Here is a 22,047-nt window from a genome sequence, read left to right as displayed (position 1 = left end):
CCGGGCGCCGGCGCGGAATTTTGGCTCACCAGGTCGAATGCACTGTTCACCACTTCTGGAGGGACGACTGCCGACAATCCATCGCCGTGGAAACAACACCGGCTCGAACCCTACGACACACCGTATCCGTCTGATCTCCCCGGTCGTATCCGCCACTACACCCCTCGCCGCCCGCCATTCGATGGCTCGGTAGTCCGCAAACCCTCGCATCTCCATCTCCACCGCCGCCATCCCGCCCACCATGAGCCAATTGATCGTCAGGCCGGGGCGCAACGCCGCCCGTCAGGCCAAAAAACTCAAAGAGATCCGCAAGGTCAAAAACGCAATCCAATGGCACGAGCGGGAACGCAAGAAGCGCCAGGGACTCAAACAGGACAAATGGGAAATCAAGCGAGCCATCCTTGCGCGTAAAGGGTGGGAACAAGAGCGCATCAAGGGTGTCAGGAAGCAAGCTCTGGCCAATGCAAAAGAGGACTGGAAACTTGGTCCGTTGAGGCCAAATCGCGCCGTCGGCCCAGATGCTGAGAAATACGGTGCCCTCACCGGCGGCCAGGTGCAGAAGCCTGAGATACCTATCGAGGCGCAGAAGAGCCGGAACGCTTTTAGGGAAAAGAAAGGCCTCGAGCTCGAGTACCCGCTGGTCGTGGACGATAAGAAATACTTTCCAATTGTGAAGGGTGATCGTGTCGTAATTCTGAAAGGAAAAGAGGCGGGTAAGGTCGGTGTGGTACGAGAGACCATAGATCGATCACACGACGTCGTTATTAAGGGCATGAACTTGGTATTTACCGCCTAGCTGTGTCATCAAGTTTGAGTGTTAACATTTGCCAGCAATACTTCGACACTAATCTATTTAGTAGTGCTGCCGAAGAGATGGGGCCCAAGGTAGAGAACGAGGTGCCTATGCCCTTGAGCAATGTACGTCTCGTGGTACCAGCCGAGATAGACCAGGGAGGCCAGAAGCGTTACGAGGACGTCGTGGTTGAGAAGATCTACATGGAGCGGCATACAACCGGCATTGATCCATACACCGGTACTGACTACGGGAACGACACAATACCCGAAGCACACCAATACGATCCTCGAACTGGACTTCCCATCTTCCATCGATACATCGCAGGCACACGGCAACGACTGGAATGGCCATGGGAACGTGTGGAAGGAACTGAAGCTGTTGGTACCACAAAAGAAACAAGCAAAGACAAGAAAACATTACTCAAAAAGGCCCTGGCCAAGGTGAGCCAGCCGTTCACGAGCTTGAGTCGTTGGCGGAGCAAGAACAAGGAGGACCAAGCTCAACAAGACGCAACGAATAGCAGGAGCCCAGTCGACCTCGAGGCAAAATTCGCCGAGATTCAAAGGCAAGAGCAGGAACGATTCAAGACCGCCGCTCCAATAAGCATAGACCCTGAGCTTCCTTCGGCCTATGATGTGGACACAAGACGAAACATTGTCGAAGGTTCGCAGTCCATGGCTTACACGCTCGTTGCGCCACCTTTCCCCGACACCATTGCAGAAGAACTCCGTAGCGATATCCACGAGTTCTCCATCAAAGCGAAGAAAGACAGGGACCCCGAAATACCGCGTCCTATCAAGGTTGCGCAACACTCCGAACAGGGTGTGGTCGCGCGAGAAATTGCAAAGCAAAAGCACAGAGCGGCGCAGGCAATGAAGACGCCCATGCAATTGAGGTGGGAGCTTGAGCATCAGAAGAAGGTGCAGAGCCAGAAGGAGAAGCCGCTTGTCGACCAGGAGAGCTTGCTGGCGGCATTAGGTCAGCACATGCAGAAGAGTGCTACGAAGCCGTATCTGGGCAAGAAGCAGATTCCCAGTCAAACAGCCGACCTCGACTAGAGTGACTGAGACGATGGCATGATAACATATCACGCCTGCGACACGAGACTTGTAGCATACCTTTTGTATATATAGCATGGATTGAAGCCGAAAACTCAGCTAGGCTTTCTGTGGCCTGTTGGGTATCTTCGCTGTAAATGAACATCAAACGCCTGCATCATGCATACCATGATCTCTTGAACCTCTCCCATGAAATCGTTCTTGAGTTCATACCAGAATGCCCCAGTATTCCGCTCGTCCTCCTGCGCCCTCCAACTCCTCCCACTGCACCAGGAAGCGATCCACGACCTTTAGCAGCAGTTTCCCACTTAGACTCAGTGTCTTGACTCGTGCAAAACTCTCTACGTACACAGTCTTGCACTTGCCTCTACTATTCGCGCCCTTGATGTTGAAGAAGCGCAGTATAAGGCTTGCGAGGACAAGGATTACAGCCGTGGCTGGGCCGTTGGTGATGATGAGATCTGGGAGGTCGGCAGCTGCGGCTTCGTATGGTGTTGTAGGGGCTTGGCCGGCCAGAAGTGGTGGTGCGCGGAGGAGAGGTGTGAAGGAAGTTAGGAGGGTGTAAAGTGAGGTGAAAGGCGTTGTGAGGAGTGGTTGGTGTATCTTGCGCGCGCGAGGGATGACGGCGATGTTGTAGTGGTCTGGCCCGGTGCATGTTGGTCTCTCTACCCTCTTCTCTTCTAGAGCATGTGTCGTGCCGTCTGCATCTGTAATCTCCATCACAGGTCTTCTTCGCGTGCCGTCTGGTTGCACCGCCTCTTCCTCCGATTCTTGCTTTCGCAGTGGCTCCTTCTCCCCATCTTCGAGTCCTCGCTCGAACTCCGCGGCGCGTTGCGCTGAGAACGCATCTCCGCTGCTGACCACGTATGTTCGGTGTGTGTATTTCCGTGTGTCTAGATCTCGCAGTAGGTAGAACATCTCGTGTGTATGTCCGCCTGATCCAAGAACGACGAGGATACGTGTTGCGAGCGGGCGCTTGCGCAGTGGTGTGGACTTTGAGCGCGCATTTGGAAGTATGGCAAGTAGACGCAGTGTTGCCGCGACAAGCAGGGTAGCAAGGGTCGCGATCGCGAAGGAGAGGGTGTAGAGTGAGGACGGCGGGGGCGCCATGGTGGGGTTGTCGCGAAGGATGAAGGTCAGGTCGTGGTGGATTGTTCCCTTGGTCGAGTGTGCCAAGCTGAGGAACAACGAGATACTGTGTCTCAGGTTGAGAGCAAAAGCATCGTTGTCGCGGCCGTAAACTTCACCAGGTGAAGGTACGTGTCGCCGCAATTGGCCAATCGTAGGGACCTCGGGACGCGAAATCACATGCTTCAGACTTGGCGTCAGGGCAAGTCATCCCACACCATCCACGTCTGCTTCCACATCTTCCCGACATGCCAAGGGCTCGTCCATCATAACCAAAAACCATGCCTGGCGGCGTATAATTCACTCTCACTCGGTCAAGTCTCACATGTCAACCATCTGCGGATACGGAGACCCCTTCATACCTAGGTAATCGAGCATTTCTGGACACGCAATGTACGCGGACTTGCTGTTAGAGCATGGAATTGTCTCTCCCCCGTTCTGGAAAATGAAGTCGCGCATTCGAAAAGCGGAACATAGAACCATGGAAAGAGGTTTTTTAGAGAGAGACATGTGCTGTCTCTCTTTCGTTTTGAATGACGAGACCGCATGTGTGATTTTGGAAGGATCAGGGGATGATTACAAAGAAGTTTTATACCCATGACGCCAGACTACCAAATGGTAAGATGGCTGATCCGGGATAAAGCATCCATGGGATCTAACGGGAAATAAGGAGAGAACGGCATGGAACAATGCATTGCTGATTTAGAGATTCCGTCATCTCCACTTCCATTAAACATTCACATGGACTTTCTCTGCCATTCTTCTGGACGAGCGCACATAAGTCCTACCAGAACGAGTTTTGAGACATTAAGAGGTAGATGCTACATAGTAAATCTTGCACTCCGCATCATGAACGAGATAAATATCGCTTCTGGATTTTCAAGCTTCTCGCTGCATGTTGAGGAACGGAAGAGAACAGAAAAAAGGTGGAGTTTCATGCACCAAGGAAGCCGGCAGTCCATTCCTTCGGCTGTGCTCTCATGTGGTGACTTCCCATACGGTTTTTGGAACAATCTCAACACATAAGTCCTACAGTGCCTTCTGTTAGAACCGATATTGCGCAGCTCCTCAAATTCAGTTTCGAAAACCTCTATGTATCGATTTGATGCACCTTTTATTCCTTTCAAGGTCCCAGAATGGGTTGCTGCGAAGCACATAGAATGCGCCTGTATCTCTTTTGGAGCTCAGCATGAGAATGAATATCCCATTTCATGAAGGGGTTGGAATGTCGTTTCTTCCTTGATCATCGGAGTGCTGGTCCAGCGACATATATCAGAAGGGCATATGTCTTTTGAGAGACTCATTGCCTTGTGTGTGGTTGAAGCAGACCAGACATAGCGCCTTTGTATGCACTTTTTCGAAAATGCACCACATAGGGGTATCAGGTGCATCTTTTGAGAAAGAATCATTTGGGATATAGAACGATGTGAGAGCTTTGGACCGAGAAGAACATATATACACCACTAGCGCTCCCAAACTAGCTAAAGCTACTAGGTACGAATATCAAAGATCCAATACTGTCTCGATGCGTTCATGAGACGTGAGGGAAACGCCATCCATCGAGTAATCATGTGTAAACACATACCGAACTCCGCTGCGACCAACCCCGAATGATTCAAAACAAAAATTTCGCGCGCTTTCGCCGTTACCTTCCACTCACATTTGCAAGAACATCTTCCCAAACCGGCCAATAAGTATTCCCACCCGGCTCATCCATCTGCCACATTAAACTCGGATTCCGCCTCATGACACCCTCATGCTCTCTCTTCAATCCCACCAGTCTCTCACTCAGAATCCTCATCTCAGTGACCACTAGCCTTAGCTCTTTGCCCTCCACAGTAGCAGGCGATATCTCACCCTTCAAATCCGACAACGGGCCAATGAGACGAGTGAGCGTGGGCGGTAGACTATATCGAAAAGAAGCTTCTACCCAGGCAGTGACCGCGACACGAGAAGCTAGAAAGGCACTCAAGGCGGGTAGGTAGGGAAGTGTGTCTGCTGAGGAGGTTGTGGTGTAGTGTGAAGATGGGGATAGAGCGCGGCTCAGATGGATGGGCCAGCAGAGCGCTGCATATCGCAAGAAAGGCAAATGGGTATCGAAAGGCACGGTGCGGATACTATTCGCCCTCGAGCTGTTGTGTTCAGTTGGTATTGTCGGCATCGCATGGATGTGATTGTCTCCGTCTGATGAAGACAGGGACTTGTATCCACTGTCTATCGACGCGCTTGTTCTTTGGCTCGCACCACTACTGGTAGGTATGGTAGGTGGCATGGCTGGACTGTGAGGCTGCAAAGCACCGAGAGGACGTTTTGGTATATCGTGAGCAAGATATGATAGACATCGTGCAGCAAGGTGGCCATGGACGCTGCTTGTATCGCAAAGACTGAACTCTGAGCCTTGAGATAGTGGGTTGAGAAGGTAATCGCGTATGGATTCGTGGGTGAAAGCGATCTCGTCGTTGACCACGCAGAGAAGACCACATGTCAGTTCCGGCAAGGCTTGTATAACATCGGCCATATGCGGACCCTCGGGAATGTTGGGTCTGTATGTGTCCAGAGCAGCGTGTAGTGCCCCCGGACACATGCGGTTGATTGGGAAAGACAACCATCGAAATGTATCGACAACGACGCGTTTTTCTGTCGGCGGATGGCGCGCTAATGCGTCAAACATGATACGGAAGAGCGCTTCCAGGCCCTGTATTGAATGCACTCCCTGGAGGATATCCAGTCGCTCGTCCGACGACAGTAGCGGCGACTGAAGGAGTTTCAACAACATGTTGGCCCAGAGAAAATCCCCATCTGCCGTCCTCGCGACTCCCGACATGAGCCTTCGATCCATAGAAATACCGAAGAAGCCCTGATCTGCTAGGCGGTTCATTTCCGGTACCACAAATCGATCGATAGCAGCAGTATTGTGTTGACCGGTAAGCGAGAGAATGTGAGGAGCATCTGAAGCCCATTTCTGATACTCAAGCGGTATCTTCAAATTCGGTCTGCTGAAGAGGATAATTCTTGTGTCAGACCCACGACAAAGCCTTGCTAACGATGCAAGGAGCGTCTCAGTATCGCTGCACTCATCGATGCCATCAAGTACAAGAAAAGTGGGATGTTGCCGAAGTAGAAGGAGAAGAACATCGAGCACTTCATCAGAGGTGGCATGCTCTCGGAAGGACGTTTTCCGCAATAAAAGGCTGACAGTATCCAAAGTGGATCGGTCGTGCCGACGAACATGAAGCAGCTGGCATGCCATAGCCCGAAAGGCATCTTCAGATTGGTTGTTCTCGGATAGAAGGTGATTGAAATGATAGCTTGCAGTGGCCGGCGGTTCGTCGCACAGATCAGGATCGTCCGCTTCACCAGCTAGATTTTCAACGACTGAATGCGAGATGACGGTCTTCCCAAAGCCAGATTTCGCTGAGCTTTTGTCAGTTTGTAGAAAACCCGGAGTATGCGCGCGGCGACTTACCCTGTACAAACAGTACCCGATGTTGCCAGTTGCCGACTAAAGCTTCTTGGTCATTTGCCATGCTGCTATCAAAGCGCAAGCTCCTCCATTGGGCGTATGCAGCAACACGCAGGAACCAAGCGCAGGACTCTTGATAAGGTTGTTGGATGCCCGGAGACCGGGTGGCAATCAAGGTAGAAGACGACAGCCAGTGCTGTACTTTCTCCACTCTCCTCAAGCGCTTCGCCAGCCGTTGTTCCTTTTGCTCCACTCGACCGTTGACCGTAACTTCGTTTTGACGTTGCAAAAATTCGATATAACTTCTGCGGTGCTGTGAGATGTCCGCGTAGTATTGGGTCTGGTTCGCAGTTTCTGTTTCTAACCACCTCCTGTGCTGGCCTAGCCGTGTTTCAAGGTGGGCGAATCGGGAATCGAATGGTCGCCATAGTGTCTCACTGTGGAGGACGTTCCTACAGCTGACGGGCGTGCTTTGTGCTCCGCGACAGAAGATACAATATAGCTCCAAGAACAGCTGTACAAGATCCGCGTATACGCAAGACAGAAGTGCAGCCAGATGACGATCTCCAGCCTCGCCATGGGACTCGGCTCCGTTACGCTTGCAGATGTTGTAAACCTCTTGATAGGGTGGTATGATTTGCGAAACAGCTTCAAGTACATCGGCAATTTTCTCCAGGACAAGCACGCAGTCACCGCTCATCTGCTTCCGTGTTAGTCCAAGTTGCATGTAAAATGTACTACATGCATACCTTGAAGACTACACGAACAGTTGCCCAGAAATAGCCTGCCCATTCTGACTGCAATTCGACGCATGTGCCAAGGACATCGAAGTAGGGTGCAAAGGTGCGAATGAACAGTATAAACTTTCGACTGCATACGACTAATCTTCGGTCTGCCGACCCATTGCCAGCGGTAGTACGACGGATCTCTTCGAGCAGAAGTGTTGAGCTGATACGATGATCGAAATGTTGACGATGTTCTTGCAGTATGGTGTTGTGTGTTGCTTCTATGGCGTCATCAAAGAATGGATGGTCCAAGCTATATATTGTTAGCTACATCCAGGCCACCAGTGGTAGACTCACCTCGAATCAACCATTGCTACGTCCATGTTTTAAGCCTATTGCGACAGTTCTCGGATGGAATCGAACTTGAGCGCAGGCGTCTTCTCTGTAACGAATGCATTGGCACAAGATGTTAAAATGCACGTTGAACAATTCAGAGCGACGGCCACATGGTAAAGGCATGGAGGCGGCAGGGGCAGCGGTGTGTTAATGTAATAAGCATTCAACGTGCTCGATCTGATGGGACCCAAGCGAGAGCAATTACGGCCCTGCATGGAGCCACGGGAGAAGAAATGGGCGTCGTGGGGCTGAAAGGTTGCGGGAGATAAGCGGGATGTGTAAGAAGATGGTGAGTGAGTACCCGTCGCCACGCATGTCATGCCCCGGACACAAGGGAATTGACAGGCGTGGGGGAGCAGGCTTGAAAACGTGGGCGAGACGACAGGCCCATGCGGCAAGTCGCAAGTGGCAGATCGGAGCTGCATGCCGACGGGCGGGTAATCCCTTGTTCGTAATGAGTAAAAGAAACTCAAAAGGAACGTCTTTCAGGCGAGGCGTGGATCATGAACGAATAACATCTTGGGTATCTCCTCCAACGAGCTACATAGCCAACTGCTCGGCGCAACGGGTCTATAGTACAAAAAGTATTAGAAAGCGAGGTACTAGGGCGAATGCCACTAAAATTGTGGCTACCTGACTAGGCGGATGCGGGCATGCCGAGCCGAAGCGCAAGCAGCGCACGCACGTCGGTGACATACTGCAAGCCTTCGAGCAGCGGGATAAGATGCAGCAGATCGTGGTCTGTTGGGTCGCTGATCCAGCCTTCGATGGGAATGGCATTGTCTGGATGCACAATCAGTACGAGCACAAGTGGGCGCACTGGACGGAGGGTGAACTTACCAGGATGGAAAACGTAGCTCAAGGGGCTGTTATCAAGAATCATGACTTTGCTGAGATCGGGCTCGACCTGAGCAAGGTCCTTGATGTAAGCCCCGTTGCGAACAGTGCAGTGCTGTCGATAGTACCTGCCTGCAAAATACTTGCGCTCCACCTCCAGCCAGTCGATGACGGGATCTGCGTACTCCTGTACCGAGGCGGTGAATATGATCAGATTGTACCACTTACTAACCTGGTCGTTTCGTTAGTGTGGCATCAGGCGTGCCTGGCTGGTGTGCGTACCTTTTTCAGAAAATCGTCGCAATACGGCCGTTTGTGAACATAGTATAGGAGCGGCACCTGGGGACCTATAACCTGCCCGTCGGCGCCGACGGATGCCTGGAGTTTGACCTCTACCATGTGGCCCGTCTGGAAGCGACCGCCGTTGACTATGCTGTGGATCAAGGTCTCATCGAGATCGATGATGAGCGTCTTCTGGTGCGGCCCGACAGCGGATACGCCTTTAGCGGAGTACGAGGGCTGGCGGCGTGGCACGAGGGGGCGCGGGGGTTGGGGCGCTCGTGGGAACTTGGTCAATTGTTTCGAAGACGCGGTTGCCGGCCCAGTGGGGGACTTGAGGGAAGCGGCAGCCTCGGAGGAGACGGAGTTACTTTTGGACGATTGGGCCTTCTTCGCTGCCTTGCGTTGCCTCAAAGCGTCCTCATTGTGATGTAGCGTGATGCGTATCGACCTCTTGGCCGGGGCGATTTCGTCTGCTCGTGCGGTTGCGCTGGACTTGGAGCGGGTGTGGCGCGACGGGCTGTCGGTGTCTGGGTCGCGTGTGGGAGATCGCTCGCTCTCCGAGTCGGACGTCATGGCGGTCGAGGTTGATGCTATTGACAGTGATCGCCTCGTGGGTTGTTTCATGACGGGCTGCGCGACACTCGAACTGCGACTCTTGCGCGTGCCTTTCTCGCTACGGTCCGGGGCAGCCGAGGCTCGTGAAGCGTGCGCCGCAACCTTTTTCCGACGTCCGCGAGTGAATGTCCGCGAGATGTGGTAGATCGGGGCGAGAAAGGAGAAGTGGCCATCCTCTTCGTAGTAGAAGGCGGCCACAAGGCATTGCCCCGTATAGACAAAGGGGGTTGCGAGGACGCCCACGACCGCGACGATGCCGTCGGATATGCGCGACGGATACAGCCATCTCCTTCGCCGCTTGGTGTCTTCGTAGGGGCCCTCCTGGGTTTTCTCGAGTAGAGGTGTCTTTTCGTCGTATCCGGATGCGACCGCTTCCGTATTCGAGGAGCCGGAGCCGGAGCCGTCACTCCTGTCGGCGCCCATCTTGCGCGTCTCTCTCTGTGCAGCTATTGCACTCGCATCGTCAGCGGGAGATGAGATCGAGGGCCGAGGTTGGAGAATGGCGAAGGACTGTGGGGTAGCCTGGGTGCTGGGTGCGCTGATGCTTATGTCTGGGATGACGGTAGGACCTCCGTGACCGTGATGGTGGGGCTATTGGGAAGCGTGTACACAGCGACAGCGCAGTCAAGATGCTCGTCGAGCACTGGCGAAACTAGCAGCAGGCCGAGGCGTGACTTTGTCGAGAGAAGACGGGTATGCAGCTAAGCAGAAGGTTGGGGACATGCCAATGACGAACCGCTGGAGAGCCCGTGCCCAATCGGAACGCTCAAAGCTCAATTTAGTTACGACTCACACATTCCCTCCACCAAGTCTTGAACAAGCAACGCTCCCCAACAGTGCCTTACAAACAAAACACGCGTGGCCGATACTTTGAACCCCTAAAATTATACTGGTTGTCTGGAACCCTTTCAAACGCACACAGACACCCGCAGAGTCATCCAGGAACAACCCCACCACCCCACATAACTGCCATATACCGTTCGAAATCTTGGGACTCTCGACTACAAATCAGCAAATATCCCCACGATGCAGGGCGCGACGGTACAGGCGCCGGGTCTGTCAACCTACCTGAAGTCACTAAAGAGTACTCCAGTAGATGCCTCAGTGGAGCATTTCATCTCGTGAGACACGACTTTCCGCGCAGTAGCGCAACCACAACTAATATCCCTACCTCAGACTTCTCAAACGACGACAAATACGAAATTCGAGACCATGCGCCATTGCGACTACGGCCCTTCTTCTGCGCGTAGTGGGCGAGTTCAAGGGCAGGGATGCCGCCAAGCTCATTGAGCGCATAAAGCAAGTCGGCAGGCGGTTGACATCGGCGCAACCACACGAGGTGGTGGTGGGAAACATCGTACGGCGCGTACTGGGACTGGTGCGCGAGGTGGTCGACGAGCATGCCGAAGGGCAAACACCAACAGGCAGCGAGCCAGGCTACTCAACACCACATGCACACGCGCAGCACGATTCTCTCCACAGACCAGCGCTTAACTCGAGCATTTCCACATTCAGCCCTCTCCGGCATGCCGTTGCCGAACCCATGCCCACGAGCGTCTTCACCGACAACGCCTCCGACGTTAGCGAGCCCTCGAGACGGCCCCCGTTGCTCACCTCACACACCTCGTACGCGCCTACCTCGTCCGCTCCCCTCGTCCACTCGCTCTTTGGCCTCTTCTCCCAACCAGCAGATACACCCTCAACTACAAGCACCCCTACAGGGCAGGCGTCGCCAAATGGCAAGAGCACGCTGACGGCACTCAATCTGGAGCGCCTCGAGGGCATCAACAAGAGCCAAAATCTGGACCTGAAGGGCGAGGTCATGGAGGGCATAAGAGAACTTCAGGACGAACTCGAAACCTCAGACAAGCAGATTGCTGAAGTCGCCCTCGAGCACATCCACGCCAACGAAATTATCCTCACCCACACCGCGTCCACAACAGTACAGAAGTTCCTTCTGTTTGCCGCACGAAAACGCAAGTTCACAGTCGTGCACGCCGAGACGTATCCCCACGACCACACTGCCACGCATGGTATCCTTCTTACAGGCAAGAAGCGAGAAGCGAATCCAGATGACGACGAGGACGACGACAAGTGGAAGCCCCTCACCGATGCTGGTATCCAAGTCTACGTCATCCCAGACTCCCATGTCTTCGCCATAATGTCCCGCGTCAACAAGGTCATTCTGGCCACCCATACCGTATTAGCCAACGGCGGTCTGGTAGCCGCAGCTGGAGCACACATGATTGCAAAGGCTGCAAAGGAACACCAGACACCTGTTGTCGTGCTCAGTGGTGTATACAAGCTCAGCCCGGTCTACCCATTCGACATCGACGAGCTGATCGAGCACGGTGACGCCGGAAGTGTAGTTCCCTACGACGACGGCGAGTTCGTCGACAAGGTCGATGTTGAGAACCCACTGTACGACTATGTTCCCGCAGACCTTGTGGATCTCTACATCACCAACCTGTAAGTCGCGATTTGAACAGCTCGATGCATTGAATGTAAGCTAACGTCTTGTAGTGGCGGACACGCACCTTCATACCTCTACCGCATCGTAGCAGATCACTACCGCACCGAGGACATCACCTTGTAATTCAACCATGAGCCATGGCGTTATGATACCAACAAAAGTTAAGATGGGAAGCAAAGTGCGCACAATAGCCCATGTTACATCATCTAGAGAAGGAAACTCTGCGCTTGCAACATGCAGTGGCCGAAACCAATGAACATTACTACAAACGTATCGCCCATTCAGCTCACAGCACGTATGCGACCATCTTCATCATCGCCGACCCGTGCCCTCGCCCTCTGCCCGACCAACTAACATCTCCTACACACCCTTCTTCCCAATTGGCCGCGCCTTAGTGCCCCTCTGCAAGCACCCGTATCCCGCAGATCACCGACCCAATTCATTGGTCACCTAAGCTCTAGCAGTGTGCCCTTCGGCCATCTGAAATCAACGGTTTTTGTCAAAATTACCACGTTGGGCAGTTTGGCGGTCCGCCAGGGTGGGCCGGCGGGGCGGAAGGGCACAGTGGCGTTCTTAGTAAACAAGTACGGAGTCGCGATGTGCCCTTCGAGCCCTTGCGCGTGGGACTCGTCTTACTTTTGTTGAGATTTGGCCGTAGGCGCAGACACCTCATACCCAAAACGCCTGATGAATTAGGCTAGTTCGTAGAAGCGGTACAATTGTTCTTCGCGTATTCTAGCTCCAGCTCCCTCGAGCTGGGGTGTGCGGAAGAGGGGTCGATGTCCCCTCCACATGCTCAACTGAGCCTCGCTATCGCCATCTGCACTCAGGATTACGTATACACTTCCATCTCGATTGCGCGCGGAGAAATAACAGTATGCGACAAGTGCTAGCCGTTGCCCTCTTCGGAAGCTCCTCAAGGTGATAACGTAGGGCTTATCGTGGGTGCCGGGTCGGCTGTTGCTACATTACGTATGCGGGTGCGCATCTTGTGGAGCTGAGTTGATAGAGTAACAGCCTGAACTTGAACATCTGGCCGCAGAAGCAGTGAAGGCGTCGTCAAGGTGCATCATGTCGTTTCTCGAACTTGGGGGGTTGCATGTGTTTGTTACTGGGGCCGCCGGAGGAATTGGTAGTGCGATTGTAGATGAGTTCCTAGGTATGTAACGGTCTTGTGCCTTTGATGGTTGTCGGAGAGTCTTTGCACATTGAGTGAAGTCTGCAGGTTCCATGATAGGCTCAGGGTCTCTGTCAAGTCACCCTGCGGTGGAAGGCACTCTCTAGGGCTTCGGCCTACAAGACAAGGAATCAACGCCATCATCTTAATTGATGTTTCTACTCTTATGCAACCGTCACTAACGCCTGCATAGCACAAGGCTGTAAAGTCACTGCACACGATCTTCGCCCAAATCCTCTCGCCTCAACAAACCCCAACCTCCATTGCCTCCAAGGCGACATCAGTTCCGAAGCCTCCATCCAGGACTCCATATTCCAAGCTATCCACCATTTCTCGCAGCCTATCAGCATTCTCTGCGCCAACGCAGGCATCACAGATGAATCTTCCAGCTATCCTATCTGGGATATGCCCAGTGAGCTCTGGGACCGCACCTACGCTATCAACGTGCGTGGCACGTACCTGACCATTAAGCACTTCCTCAAATCCATCGAGAAATCACAAAACGACACTGGCAAGGAAATCGAAAATGTCAGTGTCGTTGTGACGGGGTCCGAATGTGGAGTCTTTGGTCAGGCAGGTCATGTGGAGTATGCGAGTGGGAAAGCAGGGCTACAATACGGTCTTGTGAAGACAGTGAAGAACGAGATTGTTAGGCTGAATAAGAGCGCCAGGATCAATGCCGTCGCGCCCGGATGGGTGGAGACCAAGTTGATTGAAGGGAGGTTGGACGACCCAGGGGAGATGTGGAGGGAGGCGAAGGCTACGTGAGTCTGACGCTCATACTGACTCTCCGATATTTTGCTAACAATTGCAGTGTACCACTCAGAAAAATCGCTCAACCGACTGACGTAGCGAGAGCAGCTGCTTTCCTGGCAAGTCATCGCGCTGCAGGTCACATCTCCGGACAATGTATATCTGTGGATGGTGGTATGGAAGGTCGCATTGTGTGGTCCGAGGAAGAAGTTCGCAAATCACAGGGAACTGCTGTCGAGCCCGAAACGCCGTCTCTCAACGCAACTGGTGAGGCCGAGATATTTGGTACCGCAACCGAAGGAGTCTCTCTAGCTAGCAGGACCCCCTCAGCAATGGCTATCCCAACCATGTCATCTCTTGGCAGCTCTCAACCAAAACAGAAGCCGAAGATCAAGATCCTGCTCTCTGTGGATTTCGACGCAGTATCGGGCTGGCTTGGTACCGGCCAACACCCAGATAATAACCTCGCGGACTACAGTACTGGCTTCTTCAGTGGCCACGTCGGAGTTCCACGACTACTCAAGCTCTTTGCGAAGCACGGCATCGCGAACAAAGTAACCTGGTTTGTGCCGATGCATAGTGCAGAATCTTTCCCAGGAGAGTTCGCCGCCATTAAGAGCAGCGGCGCGGAGATAGGCTTACATGGTTATTGCCACGAAGGCGCCCCTCAGCTTACGCCCACCCAAGAACGCGAAGTTCTCGAGCACTGTATAAGCCTCTACCAGGAACTACTAGGGAAGCGCCCACTGGGATATCGCGCACCGCTCTATCAACTCCGCGAAAGTACCGTGGAATTACTAGAGGAGTACTCTTTCCTCTATGACACCTCACTCTCCCACCACGACAGCACACCATACTACCTCCCCAATCTCCCACCCATCAAAGCGCCAAAGTACACCGAAGAGGCCTCCGCGAAAGACTGGATGAAACCCCTGCCTAAACCCAGTGCGCCCACAACTAAAACTCTCGTCGAGATTCCGGCAAACTGGTACACGGAAGATATGACGCCGCTTCAGTATCTTCCCAATGCACCCAACTCGCACGGCTACGTCGACGTTCGCGTCATGGAGAATATGTGGAAGGATAAGTTTGAGTGGATTAGGAGCGAAATGCTTGAGAGTAATGGGGAGAAAGATGTAGTGGTTTTCCCGTTGGTCTTGCATCCGGATACCAGTGGTATGGCGCATGTTATCGGCATGATTGAGAGGGTGATTAAGTGGCTGAAGGCGTGGGAAGGAGACGTGGAGTTCTGCACTTATGAGGAGGCAGCTGGGGAATGGAAGGAGAAGAATGCTGTAGAATGATTGGGATGCATCAACCTGAACATATAAATACAATTCTGGTATCTTACACATCGTCGGTCTCATAACTCCTTCATCTACTCCGAATTCTCCTCGTCATACAGTCTAATCACGCGTCCACCCTGCTCCGCAGCTTCCTCCCACTGTTCATCACCCCCTACTCCGATACTCTTGACGTTCAGCGTAATGAGACTAGAGCGGAAATCTGATCGTGCAGTTAGTCTAGGCGCCGTTTCTACATCTTCATAGCCCTCGGATGGCGTCACAAGAATCACGGTCTTGTCTTTGAGTGTCTGATCATCCATGATGACGAATTCCGTGCCTACGATACCATATCCTGCGCCTTCGAATTGCCATGCCAACTTGACTAAGTCGTTCAGTCCCCAGTTTAGGAATGGGTAGGAGAGGTTTTGCGGCACTGGGGCGCGCGTGGGCGAAGTGAGTTTGGTGATATCGGTCGTTTCGACGAGAATGGCTGGATGATCTTGATTAGCATGCGTTTCGCTTGAGAGTGTACTTGTTCCGTTTACCTATATGAGTGCAATCCACGGCCTTTAGCTCGGGCGCCTCGAAAGCCTCAATGAAAAACTCGTTAAGAAGCTAAGAATGATGTCAGTTATTTGCACCTTTTGGGATAATGGATCGTGGTTGTAACATCGCGAGGTATTCTTGCTGTGCAAAATATGGGAATAGTGTTATCCAGTTGATCGTTGTTCGCCATATTGCGTGCTACTACAGGTTTGGATTCACCTGGACTCGATCAGTTCCGACTTCCTTCTTCTGTCTGTCTGATCCATATATTTGACAGCCAAAAAGCCACCCTAGAACTTCTGAGAAAGAAAACCGATGTGTGTTTGTGTGCAGTGGATTACAGTCGTTGCTACCTAGGTACTGCTTATGGCTTTAGCCTAAAGTCGAATGATCGTGTAGCATGTGATCATCCATCGCCGCCATCTTGCTCTCATCAGTCAAGGTGTTTTATACGATCAAGGCGATCTACATTTGCGTGAGCTAACGAGAAACTAGGTAAGATTGGGTGCTCAGCTACTACAAGATTTGGACAGTGCACGTGTCTTCGCATTTGCTTGACCAGGAAAAATTTACGTACTTCTCTGCACCGGCTCAAATCCAAGGCCATATACCCAAAGACGCTGCCCTGAAATTTGACCTGAATGTGAATGCGAAGATCCTTCTTTCCAAAAGCCAGCTTAAGAGTGTCGGCGATTTCATGGTCGCTAAATTGCGAACAGGGTTCGCCCTCATCAATACAATAGACTGCGAGAACATGCTTCAGTGATGGAAAAAATCCAGTGTACATGTGTTCTCCAAACAGCTTCCCTAGAGACTCGCCATTATAGATATCTGCGAAATAGCACCATCGCTCCACCTCGTAACCGGGCATCTGAATCGATTGGATTGAGTTCCAAGGCTCTAAGTTGAGACAAATATTGCCCTCTTTTATATCATCGAGCACAAAGGTACTGATATCGAACACGGCCATTGTGTGGAAAGTTGAAGATGCTTCGTGGCGGAGTTGGCGACAGGTAGACAGTAGCGCTAGAGCTCCTCGGTGAATGCGAGCAAGAGCGTGTGGATGCGGCATTCTCATGCGGACTTGATTATCTGAGCACAAGTATTCGTAGACATTATTGCGGAGTTCGGCGGGGAGACGAAGTAGAGGTGAATTGCGCTGGTTCTTGGTTGTCCTGGGAGATCAGTAAAGGCCCTGGGGAAGAACCACGGAATTTGATTTGCTTACTTGTCCTCGAAGACAGCACAATATCTCATAGCGACATCGACGTCCATGATTGTGGATTAGTTTGAGAGTTACGTGTTGGTCGGTACGTCTAAAGGTCACGAAGTGTAGGACCTGGGTGGAGACGAGCAAACGGAGCTAGCGCAAAGACAGTCAGTCTCACTCTTGCCCTTGACGCTCTGTAACACAACTATAATATACGACAAGCGCCAAGTAATAGAACACCGACTAGAGAACTGTTGCAAAAATGAACAAAACGGCCTCTTTGAGAGTTTGCTCTGAGATTCCTGCCATGTCATACGCGAATACTTAGGTGAGGCAAAACGAGCCGTGGAAGTAAACATAATATGCGGTGAGTCTCATGGTTACTTGCATTCCGGCCGCATTGATACTACAGACTCTCGTCTTCGACCTATATCCGTGCCAACTACCTAGGCAGGCGCATCTCTACCCTCAATAGGCTATGTATAAGCACTTCACCTGATTGTCCATGGCAAGAACACCCCGTATCCTCTTCTACTTGTTCCTGCCATTCCCTACACCGACGACTGTCACCTCACACGGCTGGCATCACGTACCTTGCTACCTCTTCTTTCAGGGGAGCAGTGAGTCTACTGATGACGTTATCCCTGGAGCACTTCGGGTGGACATATTCGATTTCGACTCGCAACCTTGCCATTGATGCAAGAGGTAGACTTCGGAGAAACGGCAGCGACGGCTTGCACTCAGCACTGCTATACCGATAGAGTGCCGGAACTCTGAGGTCTATCCTGATCTCGATTTGTCGCAGTTCTACCATGCGTGGGAAGAGCCTAGCCAGGGTTTCGTACTGCATGCTGTCAGTGTTGAACTGCAGAGTCATCAGCGAACCTTCTTCTTGATACACGCCCTCCGTCGTCAGATTCATTACCGTTAAAAATCTCGCACGGGAGATTGTAGGATGCCTGCGTTTGCGATGCGTTTGCATGAGGCCTTGGGCGTGCAGTACGTCGTAGCGAGTATCCATGTCCATGTTGAAGCGAGCCAGATGGTAAAACTGCTCGGTAGCCTCCCGGTACATTTGCTTGCTTGAGCACATCCACGTTATCTGGTCTTTGTATGTATCTCGAATAAAAACCTTCTGGCCCTGGTATGTTACTCTGAGATGAGCTTTACTAACCATGAAAGCGTCGCATGAACTCCCAAGTGCGTGACGATAGATCTCGTTTCTTATCTCACGCGGGAGAATATCAAAGAAAGGACAGCTTGTATCATGTGAGGGATTCGCGTCGGCCGAACAGTTCTTGGTGACGTGTCTGCTTGGTTGAGTGGGGTTGGTCCTTAACCGGCAATTAGTGTTCCCGTCGCTATATGCGTCGCTCAGAATACCTAGGGTGTCTTCCAGATGGACCGGATAAGCGATGCGTCTCAGCTCTCGTGTGCTCGGCAAGCGTTGGAGTTCCAGGGGCATGTTGTGCTTCGAGGTGATTGAGGAGGTGGGATGTCTCTGCGAAAGAAGCGTGGATTAGGACTAGAGAAACTGAAGGGAACCAGACGGGTCGCGTTATGTAGGAACAGGAATGGATAATATTTTGTGAAGATAAGTAAGATCCAAAAGATGGTAATGGAGAAGACACAGCTTCCACCAGGACAAGAGATTAGACCGAATTTATAGTTCAGCTTCTGTACGAAGCCCCAGGCTACAGTCACAAAAACGACTCGGGTTTTTCGCAATTGCCGTTGCTATATGGAACGCGATATTTGGATCAATCAGGCGCCAGCTAGGCCTCGTCGGAGGCACGTGTGACTGCATTTCGTTGGCGGAGAAGATCTCGAGAGGTAGCAAAAGGTTGAGCCGCCCATACTGGATGGGAAATTGCTCTAGCCGAAGATTCTTGTAACGCAGGTAGAAAATTGAACACTTTCATGATTGCAAAGTCGAGTGATACAGTCGCAGATGATGCATGCAGGTCCAGCGCGCTAATCCCAGGGTCCAGGTCCAGATCTCCCCCACAAACGTCGTCATCCGTTCCGCCGACCCAAACAGTCCAACAACCCGGTTGCCTTGCCGCACGCGCGCAGGTATCCACGAAAGGCCACCTTTCAATCACCCGGCCTCTATTAACACATAATCCCGTCTAATCCTCTCCCACACAACATACACTCAAGTCCCCGAGTCCTTCAAACCCCGTACCAACTCGCGCAAAAGACACAGAAAAAGATGGAGAAACTCAAGGAAGCCGAAACAGTAGCAGCGCAACGCTTGCGCAAGACGTTCAAGTACCCGTCCGAATCCGACGATGAAGATACCGTAGAAGCGGGTATGGATGAACAAGGTATCCTTCCCTCTCCTCCATGCCCAATCCCCGCCTTGCTGACAGAACTCCACAGACCGCGCAGCCCTACTCCAAACCCTCAGCACACACGACACATCCACGACGCACACATATACGCTCTTCCTCCTTGCGCTACCCTTACTCCCCATACTCCTCTACATCCCGCGACTATTCGCCCTGTCCACCCTCCCGACCAGTCTAGTCTCTATCGCGAGTCTGCTAGCAACAGCGTATACGTTATATTTCCTGCCGCTACCGCCGACGCAGATGGAGCCAATCGATGGTGTGGACGTCACACCCTCGACACTCCAACAACCATCGAAAGGGAAAGGGCAGGCTAAGAAACCTCTGGGTGGATATGGAATCTACAACAAGACACCGTCGTGGGAACAACCGACTGAGAAGAGTGTAAGGCGGCCTGTACCGTACATATCGGAAGAGGCTGCGGATAAGATAGCGGATTCTATTGTGCCAATTAACAGGGCTGTGTGTGGGCTACTGGCGTTGTATGAGGTCTGGCAAGGGCGTGGCTGGGGTGAAGGGCTCATGGTGGGAGGAGGCTTCTTGCCGGGCGTAATATGCATGATCATCCTGTGGGCGAGGACGGAGTTGAGAATTATCGACATGGATACGTTGGAGAAGATGAACAAGGGTGCTGCACAGGGGAAAGCAAACTGAACACAGATAAACTGCGAGTTTTGGAGTTAAGTCATGGGACGGTCACGACTAAGATACCCATCCAGGAATGCATGTTCGGTTTTCTAGCTGTAATATCGATATCATTAGGTTGTATGTATTGGTGAAGGAATATGTCCGTGATCAATGTCATGTCGTGTCGAATGCAAAAGTCCAACGCTGCGCTGACTTATGCGGAGCTGTACCAAAGATGCCAAACCAACGCCGCGCTCGCTGAAAGTTACAGATTCCAAATTTCTCTTTTTGCGTAGCCAGCACTAGGCATATTATGGGCTAGCTTTTGGGACTTCAATGTCCGAGTCGATATCTATGCGTGTAATGTGCTCGAAGAGGTTTGAAGTTGATGGAAGAGGTTGCTAACCACGCTTCCAGAACTGGTAGTTCTTCTTTTGTGGCTTCTCGTTGGCTTCGCCGGCGACCATATTGGTGTCCCTGATGCCGCCTGCCTCTGTGCCAGCAGCGTCCATGTGGTACGCCTTTTCGTTGCCTCTCTTCTTGCCCTTCTTGACATCTCTCCTTGAGGCGCAGCAGCAGCAAAGCCCCATCTGTACTAGCCAGGCAAATATGGCGAAAGCACTTGCCACCCACATGAAGGCGAAGAGGGTGGTGCCTATCTCTGCCGATATGTTTAGCTCAGCCACACCACCGATAGTGTTGCGGAAGATGATGAACATGACGGTTGCGATGACCGAGGCGACGGTTACGAAGAGGGCGTTGAGGAAGGCGAGGATTGCGACGACGAGGGTAAGCCAGCGCGTGTAGATGGAGATGGGCATGACGAAGATGAGGACGAAAGACAAGACCGTTGCGGTGAGGAAGAGACCGAACATCCAGTTGGAGACGAGATGGATAAGGTCGAGAATGTCGTTGATGTCGGCGGGAAGGTTGACTGTAGACATGCATGTTAGTTACTCTGTTTCCAATGCATGATATCTAAGACTCGGGATGTGAAGCAGCTTACTCGAAGCCCCAGCAAGAAGCTCATTACGCAGGATTTGCACAGGATTGAACCAGTATAGCGTCTTTGGCTCACTGCAGAAAGTCACGCCCTCACCCGCGTATCCCTCGCAGAATCCCCATAGCCCAACTTGATAGAAATCATGCAGTCCGAGCGTTTGCGCGATAGTGTTGATAAGAGCGAAGTTCGGTACGCTGGCAGGCACGATGTGGCTCAGGTCGAGGCGGATGAAATACCAATTCTTAATAACGGCCTTGTTGCGTACACCGGAGATGTTGACCAGGATCAGGAAGATGAGTGTGATGAAGAGGAAGAAGGATGTGATGAGCGCCCATATTTTGCGTGTGCGAGTTGCGCGCTTGATTTGTTCTTTGCTGAGGTCTGGGGCGGTTTGCGTGACGGCGGTGTCGTCCGACTTGCGGCGGCGCGAGAAGATGCCCATGATGGACGACTCGGGGATTTCCAGGCGTTGAAAGGGAGAAGAAGCAAGGCGTGCTGCAGCGGAGGATTGTGAGAGAAGAAAGTGAACAAGCAATGACCGGGTCTCAGACGAACGACGTAGAGAGCGAAGATCCGAAACGTTTCGTCGATTGAATGTCCAGGCCAAGAATGCCTTGAATCCGGGGCAACGCAATCTCCTACGCGCGTGCAGCAGCAGTAGTCGTGTATTTTATGGAGCCTGGTCGAAGATCGCGAGCTATGACGTACGGGACCCCTAACAGCAAAACTAGACACCGCAAGAAGGCGCTGGCGACGCGGCGCCCTTCTCACCAACGACACACATCGGCACTAGGCCACGCGCCTAAGACACCAGAGGGCAAATCACTGCGCGCGACTGAAGCACCGGCGTGGCGCACGTTTGCTATGAGCATGGTCTGGCCGGTACGCGCGTGCGTGGCTGGTCATGACGTCGCGCTGGGCACTGTTTACTGGTGATCTTTGGGGGTGGAGTTGGCTACTGTGTGGCTGTGCATGCTCTACTATGGTGTGGATAAAATGGAGGACAATGTATGTAAGAGTGAGATTCTCGCGGGTAATAGAGGAGCGGCGTCGATGATCTACATACGTGGATAATTCTCTCGATGATGGCGCAGGCGGATGCGGAAGGATGCGAAATTGCGCTAGGCTTCGGATCTGCGCGGCCAGACAGAGGGGGCATCGCGAATCCACACTATTGCATGGCTCGACGTTGAGGCTCCTTACTAGACAAACTCGTGTTCGGGCGGCTGGCATCACTAGTTACGTCTAATGCACAACATCACGCGTGGCCAGTACGATGCGCTTCAAGTAATGTTTTTTCTTTCCATTCCTCTATGTG

At 52.4% G+C, this 22,047-nt stretch overlaps 8 protein-coding genes across 8 annotated transcripts; 4 read left to right on the top strand and 4 right to left on the bottom strand.

Annotated features, from left to right (window-relative positions):
- Nucleotides 1-241: 241 nt before the first annotated feature.
- On the top strand, nucleotides 242-1,854 carry J4E90_002015 (uncharacterized protein; the record flags this gene model as incomplete). The annotated part of the gene is made up of 2 exons (XM_051431599.1): nucleotides 242-781; nucleotides 832-1,854. 2 exons carry the CDS (start codon nucleotides 242-244, stop codon nucleotides 1,852-1,854), a joined length of 1,563 nt encoding a protein of 520 aa, XP_051294733.1.
- Nucleotides 1,855-2,061: 207 nt separating this feature from the next.
- On the bottom strand, nucleotides 2,062-2,964 carry J4E90_002014 (uncharacterized protein; the record flags this gene model as incomplete). The annotated part of the gene is made up of 1 exon (XM_051431598.1): nucleotides 2,062-2,964. The coding sequence occupies one exon, from the start codon at nucleotides 2,962-2,964 to the stop codon at nucleotides 2,062-2,064; it is 903 nt and encodes a 300-aa protein (XP_051294732.1).
- A 3,443-nt stretch (nucleotides 2,965-6,407) lies between these two features.
- J4E90_002013 (uncharacterized protein) lies at nucleotides 6,408-7,553 on the bottom strand (the record flags this gene model as incomplete). The annotated part of the gene is made up of 3 exons (XM_051431597.1): nucleotides 6,408-7,145; nucleotides 7,195-7,483; nucleotides 7,528-7,553. The coding sequence occupies 3 exons, from the start codon at nucleotides 7,551-7,553 to the stop codon at nucleotides 6,408-6,410; spliced, it is 1,053 nt and encodes a 350-aa protein (XP_051294731.1).
- A 650-nt stretch (nucleotides 7,554-8,203) lies between these two features.
- On the bottom strand, nucleotides 8,204-9,723 carry J4E90_002012 (uncharacterized protein; the record flags this gene model as incomplete). The annotated part of the gene is made up of 2 exons (XM_051431596.1): nucleotides 8,204-8,635; nucleotides 8,686-9,723. 2 exons carry the CDS (start codon nucleotides 9,721-9,723, stop codon nucleotides 8,204-8,206), a joined length of 1,470 nt encoding a protein of 489 aa, XP_051294730.1.
- Nucleotides 9,724-10,326: 603 nt separating this feature from the next.
- Nucleotides 10,327-11,896, top strand: J4E90_002011 (uncharacterized protein; the record flags this gene model as incomplete). Its single annotated transcript, XM_051431595.1, has 3 exons — nucleotides 10,327-10,421; nucleotides 10,477-11,769; nucleotides 11,824-11,896. 3 exons carry the CDS (start codon nucleotides 10,327-10,329, stop codon nucleotides 11,894-11,896), a joined length of 1,461 nt encoding a protein of 486 aa, XP_051294729.1.
- A 948-nt stretch (nucleotides 11,897-12,844) lies between these two features.
- J4E90_002010 (uncharacterized protein) lies at nucleotides 12,845-15,007 on the top strand (the record flags this gene model as incomplete). Its single annotated transcript, XM_051431594.1, has 3 exons — nucleotides 12,845-12,932; nucleotides 13,144-13,714; nucleotides 13,765-15,007. The coding sequence occupies 3 exons, from the start codon at nucleotides 12,845-12,847 to the stop codon at nucleotides 15,005-15,007; spliced, it is 1,902 nt and encodes a 633-aa protein (XP_051294728.1).
- Nucleotides 15,008-18,960: 3,953 nt separating this feature from the next.
- J4E90_002009 (uncharacterized protein) lies at nucleotides 18,961-19,753 on the top strand (the record flags this gene model as incomplete). Its single annotated transcript, XM_051431593.1, has 2 exons — nucleotides 18,961-19,075; nucleotides 19,131-19,753. The coding sequence occupies 2 exons, from the start codon at nucleotides 18,961-18,963 to the stop codon at nucleotides 19,751-19,753; spliced, it is 738 nt and encodes a 245-aa protein (XP_051294727.1).
- A 374-nt stretch (nucleotides 19,754-20,127) lies between these two features.
- Nucleotides 20,128-21,171, bottom strand: J4E90_002008 (uncharacterized protein; the record flags this gene model as incomplete). Its single annotated transcript, XM_051431592.1, has 2 exons — nucleotides 20,128-20,660; nucleotides 20,733-21,171. 2 exons carry the CDS (start codon nucleotides 21,169-21,171, stop codon nucleotides 20,128-20,130), a joined length of 972 nt encoding a protein of 323 aa, XP_051294726.1.
- Between the last annotated feature and the right edge of the window lie 876 nt (nucleotides 21,172-22,047).

Source organism: Alternaria incomplexa (assembly GCF_024043165.1).
Source record: "Alternaria incomplexa strain BMP 0042 chromosome Unknown scaffold_2, whole genome shotgun sequence".
NCBI lineage: Eukaryota > Fungi > Ascomycota > Dothideomycetes > Pleosporales > Pleosporaceae > Alternaria > Alternaria incomplexa.
Note: the sequence above shows the minus strand (reverse complement) of the source record. Positions and strands in the feature narration are given on the sequence as shown.